Source organism: Helianthus annuus, chromosome 10 (assembly GCF_002127325.2).
Source record: "Helianthus annuus cultivar XRQ/B chromosome 10, HanXRQr2.0-SUNRISE, whole genome shotgun sequence".
Taxonomy (NCBI): domain Eukaryota; kingdom Viridiplantae; phylum Streptophyta; class Magnoliopsida; order Asterales; family Asteraceae; genus Helianthus; species Helianthus annuus.
Window position 1 is genome coordinate 8,481,321 of NC_035442.2, and position 11,342 is coordinate 8,492,662.

The 11,342-nt window shown below is 33.8% G+C and overlaps 1 protein-coding gene across 4 annotated transcripts; it reads left to right on the forward strand.

Moving 5' to 3' along the window:
• The first annotated feature begins 688 nt into the window (after positions 1-688).
• LOC118483358 lies at positions 689-4,424 on the forward strand. Of its 4 annotated transcripts, none has more exons than XM_035979079.1 (5): positions 689-1,470; positions 1,559-1,629; positions 1,975-2,038; positions 2,109-2,177; positions 3,480-3,675. In XM_035979079.1, the coding sequence occupies exons 1-5, from the start codon at positions 1,441-1,443 to the stop codon at positions 3,573-3,575; spliced, it is 330 nt and encodes a 109-aa protein (XP_035834972.1). In that variant the 5' UTR covers positions 689-1,440; the 3' UTR covers positions 3,576-3,675. The 4 variants fall into 4 exon arrangements, 1 of the variants encoding a protein (XP_035834972.1); XR_004870519.1 differs by lacking the exons at positions 689-1,470; positions 1,559-1,629; positions 1,975-2,038 and adding exons at positions 2,406-2,604; positions 3,699-3,906; positions 4,229-4,424 and having other exon boundaries at positions 2,107-2,177; positions 3,480-3,629; XR_004870517.1 differs by lacking the exons at positions 689-1,470; positions 1,559-1,629; positions 1,975-2,038 and adding exons at positions 2,406-2,604; positions 3,699-3,906; positions 4,229-4,424 and having other exon boundaries at positions 2,113-2,264; positions 3,480-3,629.
• Positions 4,425-11,342: the final 6,918 nt, after the last annotated feature.

Consider the following 11,342-nt stretch of genomic DNA (forward strand, 5'->3'; position numbering starts at 1 on the left):
AGATTACTTGTAATCTTTATTTGTCGGTAATAACATAATCTCTTGTGTTTGTAGTGAGGGCCGGTTTTTCTTATGTATGTAATTCAGGATTGTATTGTTGTTTTTATCTAGCTTCATGCTAGTCGGGTTTTTATTTTTAATAATTTTTTTGACGTATGAAAAAATATAATAAAGTAAATCATATCGCTCTATTAGGTGATCTCAACTATTTTTTCCCGCCTAAATAAGTAGATAAAGATAATATTATTTAATAAGATTTAAATAAAAATATATTATTTTAATCCATAAATTTTATCTTTTTTATCTTTTACCCTAAACAAATAGACAAAGATAATATTTATTAATAAAATTCAAACAAAAAATATATCCTAAACAAATAGATATAGATAATATTTGTTAATAAGATTCAAATAAATAATATATTATTTTGTTAATGACAACTTATGAATTTATCATGTATGTTCAATCAAAACTATCAAAAGTAGATTAAAAATAATAAGTAATTACAAATAATAAATTATATCGTTTTCATTAATCAACCCGTGTAACACACGGGGCCATAACCTAGTAATATATAATTTGTAATATGGATATCCAATATATCTATTATCTATATTAAAACAAAACATTTTGGTGCCACTTGGCATTATTTTAATCCTCTAATTACACCTGGCAACTTAATACTCCTCTCAATGTTGATTTGAGCGGCAATATACTCCTCACACGCCTCTTCCTTCCACAATACGATTCACAAACCCTAATTCATCAATCGGCTCCTTTGATTAAATAGGTATTGGGTGCGGATCTAAACCAGACCCATGGACAAACATCCTATAGAGAGATGGTGATGGCAACCTCAGATGACGATGGTGATGACAGTGGCACATTCAGGTACCAATGACGATGGTGATGGCAGGCTGAGGCGATAATAGTGATGACAACGGCAGACCATTCAATTCCACTGTCGCTCATATTTAAACCCTGTATGGATAGTACTTCTTTTTTTAATTCTTACATAAATATAATTTTTCAACAATTTCTTTGATTTCATCAGGTTAGTGAATATCATCACGATTTTTTTCGATTTCAGTTTATTCAAACTATCAATTTCAGTTTGTACACTGTTTATCTTTATTTTTTTCTAATCTTTTTATTGTTAAGACGCGGGCTACTAGCTCATAAGGGGCTAGATACTAAGAAGTTGCTACCGATCTGAATCATTGGAGTTGAAGGTGTTAGTTTATATATAATAGATTTTGGTGGTAAATGGGAATTGTGTATGAAATAAATAGATGCATATAAAATTGTCTCACAGGTTGATGAATCTGTTGCAGATTTTGGACTTTGGCTCTGCAAAGCCTGATTTCGGAACTGATTTTGGCCTTTTTCATATAAAATTGTCTAATAGGTTGATGGATATGAGTCTTGAAGCATCATCTGATGGATTTGACTGCAAGATTTTGTTTTTGGGAGGCAAGGATTATGTTTCTCTAGATACATGACCAAGCTCATCTTTTCACTTAGATGCATCTACTCAATTGTTTCTTTTATATGTCACAGGAGGGTGTATATGTCGATGCTACCGGTAGTGCTTCACTATATGTGGCCACAAATGATTCTGTTTATCAGGTTCGTATCTTTTTCTATCAATTTAAGCGCTGTGTATATACAAGATGAGCAAAGCACATCCAATGTTTTCCTAATTTGTGGTTTCCATTTTGATGACATTTTCGTATAGAATAGAGCTCGGAAATGATTTGATCTTTTGTTATATATGTTGTTATGAACTCGATTCGTATTTTTCATCAATTCATCATCTTTTGACTTTTTGGCTCTAAATTAGATGAAATAAATAGATGCATATAAAATTGTCTCATAGGTTGATGATGAATCTGTTGTAGATTTTGGACGTTGGCTCTGCAAAGCCTGATTTCGGATCTGATTTTGGCCTTTTCATATAAAATTGTCTCATAGGTTGATTGATATGGGTCTTGAAGCATCATATGATGGATTTGACTGCAAGATTGTGTTTTTGGAGGCAAGGATTATGTTTCTCTATATACATGACCAAGTTCATCTACTCAATTGTTTTCTTTTATATGTCACAGGAGGGTGTAGATGTTGATGCTACCGGTAGTGCTTCACTATTTGCAGCCACAAATGATTCTGTTTATCAGGTTATTTACCTCCACATATACAGGCTATGATTTCGTAGGCACACAACCATTTATGCCCACACTTCAATGAAGGTCGCTACCTCATAGGTTAACTTTCACCTCATCTTATTATTTAGATGTCGGTGATTGTAATAAAACCTGTGTGAATATTGTAATGTTTATTTTTTGTATGACAAAAGTCGCTACCTCATAGGTCAACGTTTACCTTTTTTGTTAATCGAATCCCAGGTATAATCAATGTTATAAAAGAGGCCGTCATAAACTTCAACTTCTCCAAAGACCTTTAACAGTGATGCAAGTTCCTGAACAACATGATTTCACTGAGAATATACGTGCTTATGAATTATAATTGTATGTTCTCGATGACGTCATTGGTGCAAAGATTGATGACTCAATCAACAATGGTTCAAGCCCTTATGTCTTTAAGGTAAAAGGTCAAATATATACTGGATTGGTAGTTTATGTCCACCATCCAAAGAAGTTGTGCTTTGTTATTGATGTGAATTGTGGCATTTTAAATTGTCATAAGAAGTTTTTACTGAAAAACTCTTAACTTGCAGACAACAGGAAAGTGGCCAAAATTTAACAAGTATTATTGTTTGCTTTTGCACTTACTTTTTCATGCTTGCAAGTTATTTCTTTCAGTTTTATTGTATATTTTAACACCTTTATTTTGCACACTTTAATAGTTTTAGTACTAAAGTACTGACATCTGGGATGTTAAACAGGTTAGGTTTACATGGGAGGTTAGGTTTACATGGGTCATTTTAAGTAAGGGTTATAATAGGTTGGGTTGGGTTTTGGTTGACTCACTAATGTTTTTTTGTTCATTCTTAATTTTTTTTTTATGTATAACGAATGTTTCACTAGAACAATAGTAATTTGGATCATTTAATATAACAATCTAGGAGGCTCTATACAACTATGCATAAAAATAGATTTTGGGTTACTTTCATCATGGTTGACCCATTTCTCTTTAACCATTTTTTTATTTGATTTGACCCATTTAAGCCAAAACACAAATCCAATGGCCGGCAGGTAGAAATTGTTGCACTTTTGGTGAAAATTATTAGTCGCTAAAGATTTCATACTAAGCTAAAATTTTATAAACCAAGTTATAAGTGGTAATAATGTATAGTTGATTATTGATTTTAGCAATCTTTAAATATTGAACTGTGGTCATGACACCATATATGAACATCATTATGATTTTTGTTATTATCACCATTTTTATATGAACCAACATGTCTTTACTTACCAACAACATGATTTTAATATGGTGAACATGTTTCATTATATGAGTACACCGGGAAGATGTTGGAGGAAATGGCAGAGTTTTGTGTATGGGGAATGGTTTCGGGACCAAGTCAAGGCGGACGGAGTAGCGATGATACGTGATATTTTTGGCAGCCAAGTTGGAGGTATTAGGCGCCTGAAATCGGTGGCCAAAAGGTACCGAATAGTAGTGATTTTGGGATGCCAAGCAAACATCACATGGGATAACAATGTTGGGTGTTTCAGATTTGGTTTGTGGCCGATAGTAGCGTTAGAATCACATGTCCATAAGCAGATTTGAGGAAAACAATCAAGGCGTGATCGGAGGCTGTCACAAAACTTATAAGAGGTGATTTTAAGGTTGATAAACCAAGGACAGGGCTGTAGGGGCTATTGTGGTTAGTTGCAAGTGTCGGTGAATGACAATTTGGGGGTTTCGGTCCAAACACTTGAGGTGAGTTCATAACCCCTCTTTTCTAATTGTTTTTAAATATTATTGCGGCTGATTATGTAAAAAGAGTTTATTGTCTTGGAAGGGTTTATTAAATCGTATATTGACGCTTATAGTTTAAGTAGCCGGATGTCCCGTTTAGGTGACCTCCAGTGCTGTTTTGAATAGGATTTCTAGGGATATGTTTTAATGAGTTAATTAACCAAAGATTGTGTGAAAAAGTTGGGTAACATACTGGTTAATGGGTTAGTATGCTTAGACGTTACAATAGCTTGAAATTGGGAATATGTGTATTGTTAACCATATATAATATTTATGTTTTTAGGATGATTGTGAGCTGAGTTGAAAAGAAATATTTATTTGTTGGGATACATCAGTTACCATCATATATTGCAAGTTATTTTTGATGATCTTCTACTTTTACCTACATTTGAAAAGAAATATTTATTTATGATATACTTTTGTAATAACGTTATTATATCATTACGGTTCAAATAATAAATTATGATGCATGTTGATCAGATTAACTTCAAATTTGTAATTAATTAAATTATCTGAGTAATAATCATCTTCGTTTTTTTTTAAATTTAATCTAACTCAAGAATATGATCTGTAGCTGATTCTGTAGTTACCATGATGAGCCTCATTGCTAAACTGCCAATTATGAAATATTAATAATTACTCTTACCATTCATATCATAAAGCAATTGGTAATTGTTTAGAGGCCTATTGTATATATATATTATTTAACCTATTACTAATTTTAGTTAGAGATGAGTAACTTACAAATAACACAACAAATGCAGTATATATGGAAATATCCAAAGACTTAAGATTTATTGATTTGTTAATGCAACATTTCCTAATATTATTTACTGACTTATAAATTATAGATTTGACATTTTGTAACCCATATAGTAGACAGGTACATAAACTACTAATATTAGACAAAGATGACAAACTTACAAATAAAACAACAATGATGATCTACATGGGCTTCAATGCCAGTAGATATTATATGTTTGTGTTAAGCCACCCGCGAACTCGCGGGATCTTAGACTAGGTGGTCGGTTTGTCATTCAAAGGCATGAATTAGTGTTTAAAGGTTGACAAGTTAAAATATTAGCTATAAATATATTTTTTAGTATTTATTAATACTGTTTGTGTTAAGCCACCCGCGAAGCTCGCAGGATCTTAGGCTAGTGTGTATATAAAGATAAGCACATATGGTTCAAAATATTAATGGAAATAGACATCTATTTCAACAAAACTTCACTAACTTTTTGTTTTTTTCAATATCTAATAACAGTAGAATGCGGTAAAGGACCATAGTATGAGTTCTAATTTTTGAATCACATAAATACACACACGTCATAATTTGTATCTTTTATATGGAGAACACAAACAATCCCCTAACCTAAAAATTACTTTAAAATTCATGAATTATTCACCTAAATTCGTATCTCTTTGATACAAGTAAACACATGATCTTATAGGATCAAAATGCTATCGACACGTCATATTAAGGATAAGCTCAGTACCGTATCACTAGAAATACCGATCATGAAAATCTTTATAATTGGGTATCTATAGCGGTATCAAAAATATCATATGACAAGTAAATTGTTAATATTTTTATTCATTTCCTTTAAGTTCTAATATTTTTACACTATCCAAATAAAATCCACATATTATTAAAACCGTTGAAGTTTATAACTTTATTTCTACACATTATTACTTTTTTTTTTATAATTGGGTATAAAACAAAACATTATTATACATATTAATAGAAAGAGATCATGAACAGTGTTTTTTTTAATATTGTTTTTTTTAGGTTTTTATTATTATATTGTTTTATTAGTTTAATTGATTTAAACATATATTTTTATATAACTTTTAAGATACGATCAAAGTACCAGTTATCAAACAAGAAATCATAAAAATGAATGTATAATGATACCGATGTTATTCAGTACGGTATGATAGTGATACAATATTAATTCATCAAAAAAAGCAAAAAACACTAAAAATAAATATTGATACGGATATAGATGTTATTCAATGGGTTTTGATAGAATTTGGTATGATAGCGACACAATATCCGTTTAAAAATATACATCGTAATGTTAAAATAAAAAGAGGGGAACAACTGTTTTTTTTTTTCAATATTGCTTTTTCTAAGGTTTTATTATTTTATTGGTTTATTACTTTAATTAATTTAAGTATATTTTGTTCTCTCATATAACTTTTAAGATACGATCAAAGTACCCGTTATCAAATAGGAAACAATAAAACGAAATGTATACCAGTATCGATGATGTTCGGTACAATATGGTAGCGATATTTTTTCTAAGGTTTTATTATTTTATTGGTTTATTAATTTAATTGATTTAAGTATATTTTGTTCTCTCATATAACTTTTAAGATACGATCAAAGTACCTGTTATCAAACAGGAAACAATAAAACGGAATGTATACCGGTACCGATGATGTTCGGTACAATATGGTAGCGATACATTATTAGTTTATTGAAAGCAAAAAAAACTAAAAGAGTAAAATGCACGGATAGTCCATGTGGTTTGGTGAAATTTCACCAAACCACAGGGACTATCCGTGCATTTTACTCAAACTAAAAATAAAAATAAAAAATACTGTTACCGATACAAAATGTTGTTCAATTGGTTTCAATTGGTACGATAGTGGCTGAATATCCGTTATCAAAAAAAATATCGTAATGTTGAAATAAAATAAACATAAAATGCAAGTGAACCGAACAGATATCAACTGAACAACATATAATGGTACCATATCAATATGTGTTTTTTTTGTTTTCGATCGATGTAGTGTTTTCTCTTTCAATTACTATATCGAGTATAGGTACTGTAACGAATCAAATTGATACCGACTTAATCCCCGCCGCAAAGCGCGGGGGAATATCACTAGTTAAAATTATAAAACAAAAAATTAAAATTATAAATATATAAAAAACATATGTATGTTGAGAAGAGGTTAGGTTGGAAGAAAGCCAACGAGGTAGTGGTGGAGTGGTTGGGGTAAAAGTAGGTGTTTCTTGTGATACAGGTTCGACTCCCACTCTCTCCGTTATTTTCTGCGGCATCCATGTGAAAGACGAATACTGGTGGCCCCAGTTCGTCTTGGATGAGAGACGAGGTTTTACCAATTATTCCACTGTTGTGCCTTCGGGCAGGTGGAGGTCGGGTTTCTGCACATCTAGGAGAGCTAAGGAGCTAGCAACAGTCGGGTTTCTGTATATATAGAAGAGCCAAGAAGCTGGCGACGGTCGAATAGTCAACCTTTGTCATAACGCCTGATGTTACAGAGGTTGACACATCGTTTCTTGACGTTAATAAAAAGGTTGGAAGAAAGAACAAGCATGAGGAGATAAGGGTAAAGCATATCAGGATCCGTTAACCGGTGCCTTTCTTCTATTCTCGCCACGTGTTCATTTTCAGTTTTCACCAATGACGTGACAGTCGTACTTCTCCGTTCGTCCTTCCGTCCGATCTAAGGGTGAAGGGGGTGCTCACCTAATAGGTGAGTCCCCTCTCTTACGCCAAACCAATCCCCGTGTGCCACGTCAACTCCCCTCTTAAACTCCCCTAACACCCCAATTTGATGGCGCCACTCCCCTCTTAGGTGAATTGGTTTTTTTTTTTTAAAAAAAAAAAAAAAAAAAGGAAAGTTGTGATTGGACAAGGCCTCTCTCTCTCCTCCCTCTCTCCTCTCCTCTCTTCGGTGAGCCGCCACCCATTTCACTCCCCTCACCCACTCACCTAAGGGATGGCGGCGGTGTTCCCCTTAGGTGAATGGGGTCACCGATTACATTCCCCGCTTACACCCCGTATAACCTAAGTTTGCAAGCTGGAAAAGTGTTACCGCCGTTAATAAGATCATATCCACTAACAACTATCCACGTAAGCATAGCTGCTTACATGTACCAAGTTACCAACTTAACTCCACGTGTGCCCCATCTTCCACCAACACAAATTAATTGATGATAGAAAATTCTTAAAATCACATATAATATTATTTTGTCAAAATTCATATTCATAACCATGATAGAAAATTCTAAAAATCAATATAATATTATTTTGTCAAGATTCTTATTCATAATTCATATTAACTAGTATTAAACACCCTGCGTTGTGGCGGGGGCGAGCACTAATTCCACACTACTGTCAGCGACCACCGACACTAAAGTTGCGGCGTGTTAATGCGAAGAAATTAAACCGAAACGTAAAACATAGAATAACATAAGTTGATCTAGGACTCGCGCGTTACGATGAACCCGCATCTATTTTTTCCCGTTTGAAAGGTTCATCGTAATCTATATAATATATATCATTACCACTATACAAACCATAATGCATACATTACAACAACCACTACATCAATATGTTGCAAATTATATTTATACATGATTTTGGCTAAATTAATTAGATTATTATAAATACTAATAATGTAATTTACAAATAAAACAACACAATTTTGAATGGATCAAACTGATTGAATATGGTAAGATAATGAAACCATTATTTGATTAGTGTAGAACCACTTAAGCACAATTTACAACCATACATGCATACAAAACAAATTGAATTTGGTAAGGTAATGAAACCATAATTTGATTAAGGTACAACCACTTAAGCACAATTTACAACTAAACAATATAAATGTACAATAACACCTTGCAAGACAAACCCTTAATGCACAACTTACAACATACTAATGCAAATATAAATGTATAATAACACCTTGCAAGACAAACCTTTAATGCACAACTTACAACTTACTCATGCACTCATTTGTTGCAAATAAATAGTATATAAATACTTATAATTATAATGGTACGCGCTGCGTCGCAGACGTCATGGACAAAAATCGTTTATATTCGATATTGAGCGTTTACATTAGATACATACTATATATTCGATTGATTGTATAAAAAATTCATACAAAATTGTCACACCCCGATTTCTAAGTATTTCACCGGTGGGCCCGGTGGGGGATTACCGTGACGTAGTTGGCAACAATATAGTCAAACCACACAATATTTAAATGCACAGCGGAAGCATAAAGATAGATTATATTTCAACCATCGATTGTAATATCCAAGTATCACGAATAGTCGAAATAAATCCACAGGAGATCAAAAATAAAAATATAAATATTGTTCAACAGATATGGCATCCCAAGCTTGCGAGACTCTAACGATGCTAATGAGTGGCCAGCCTATTTCGTACAGAACCTGCATTTAATCTTTTTGAGGAAAATACGTCAGTTTACACTAGTAAATACATTCAACCGACACTTTTGTAAAAATGTTTAATAAAATTGATTTGAATGCACAAGGCACAAACTCTTTATAACTTGGGATAATATAAATCTTGTAAAAGAATTACATGTTCACTATGCGTTCAGTCACCCGGGTCGTGCCGGGTTTAAGGTTAATAGACACGCCACAAAGCATAAAGCCGTGGCGGGAAAACCAACGGTTATACCTTCATAATTATAGACACAGTGTCGGGTGTACGCCTACACCCGCGTGTCGAGGTCGTAGCCATTTCGTAAAATGATGCCAAGAATATCCGGGACATGGTCATTAAGCTCCCAAAGGCGTAAAGCCAACAAAACCAATTTTTAAACGGGCCACATTGATAATACCCAACTACTAATGAGTTGGGGTTAATTGCCCGACCAAGCGGTATTTTAAATACCGTAACCCAAGCCCGTATAACGGAAAATAAGTTAAAAGTATTTACCTTAGCAAGTAATAACCTCAATCAAACAAATGCAAGTATCTTTTACCGGTCTCCTATTCTGGAACGAAGGTTTATAACAACCTATTAGAATCCTAACGGGTCTTTAATTTAGCCTTAGCTTAGACCGGTCAGTTTCAAAGGATAATTACGGTTTAATCGCGTGAAAGGCGAAAACCGGGAATGGAATGTGGTTTGGGCCCAACAAGTTTGAAGACTTGTTTATATGGGTATAATAACCACACTCTGGAGTTTGAATTAAAAACGATAAGGTTTGACCCGTTTCGGCTAGTTTATGTAAACTAGTTACATAAACCGAACCGTGCGCGCAAAAGGCGTAACGGGGAACCTTAAGAGTCCTACACAGGTTTCCTAAGTTAACATGCTCTAAAGAGGTTGTGGTATCAGTAGGATACCTTCCATAATGCCCGTAACGAGTTTAAATCCAATATACGCCCCGTAGGGGTATTTTGGTCATTTTAAAGATCATAAAAGAGGTTTCTGAGTTCTACAGGAAATCTGAGTTTTCCAAACAGTTTATAAAGTCCAAAATAATCTATTTGTTATTTAAAATCAGTAGCAACTGGAATCGGGTCAAAATACCATGTAGAACTCGAGTTATGTCCAAAAAGGGTATATTCGGTATTTACCGAATCGATGCCATAACCGCAGGTTATGTGCAGGTTAAAAATAATTAAAAATCTTTAAAAATCTCAAAATATTATTTTACATCAGTGTGTAAAAGGTTTGGTGTCGAAATTCGGGTTTAGATAGGCTTTATGCTAATTGCGCCGTTTAATTACTAAAGTTTCCGTAATTGCGCTATTTAGCATAACTCCTATTCTAGACCTCGGATTGACGTGAAATTTTTGGGACATGCTTAGAAATCAGTAACTAAGGTTATTGTCCTTTCACATGTCCAAAATTCTCGTCTTAAAGTGAAAAGGGCGTTATGGTCAACTTTTAGGCGTTTAACGGAAATGTGTAAAAGACTCGGACAAACAACGAACCGGTCACAGAGGGTTATACCATCATGTAACCTGGTCCTAAGAGAGTCCTAAGGCATATCTAAATCATACCATAACGGGTCAGAACTGAGGTCAAAGCAAAAGTCAAAGTTTTGCGACTTTCGGTTCCGAACTGGGTCAAAATAGCAAATGGTTGGATCAAACAAGCTTAGACTAATTAATATACTTATTATCATGTTGTATGAGTGTTAAAACAGGTTACATGCCATCTACATTACTGATTATGCATAAAATCGCAATTTAGCATTCTGTTGACTTTTTCTAAGCAAGTTTGACTCGACATTCGGACTAGTTAGAGTGGGAATCAGAGGGTGCCCTTTTAGGGGTTTAATGCCCACATAATTACCAACATATAACTACCTTTGATTCGACAAACCACTGGACCATTTGTGATTTATCGATAAGTCAATCGTTAATTACGACGGATTGACTTTTAGGCTATATCTAAGCAAAACTTAACCAAGAAAGGGTGGAGCATACTTACAAGAGTCCTATGCACGACCAGGGATGAGCAAAGAAGGCACTTGAGCTCCAGAAGTGATCAAGAAGGCAGATTGGAGGTGTGAAGAACTTGTTGCAACAATGTGGCCTTTTATAGCAATCATAAGCCCTTAGATCATTGACAACAAGT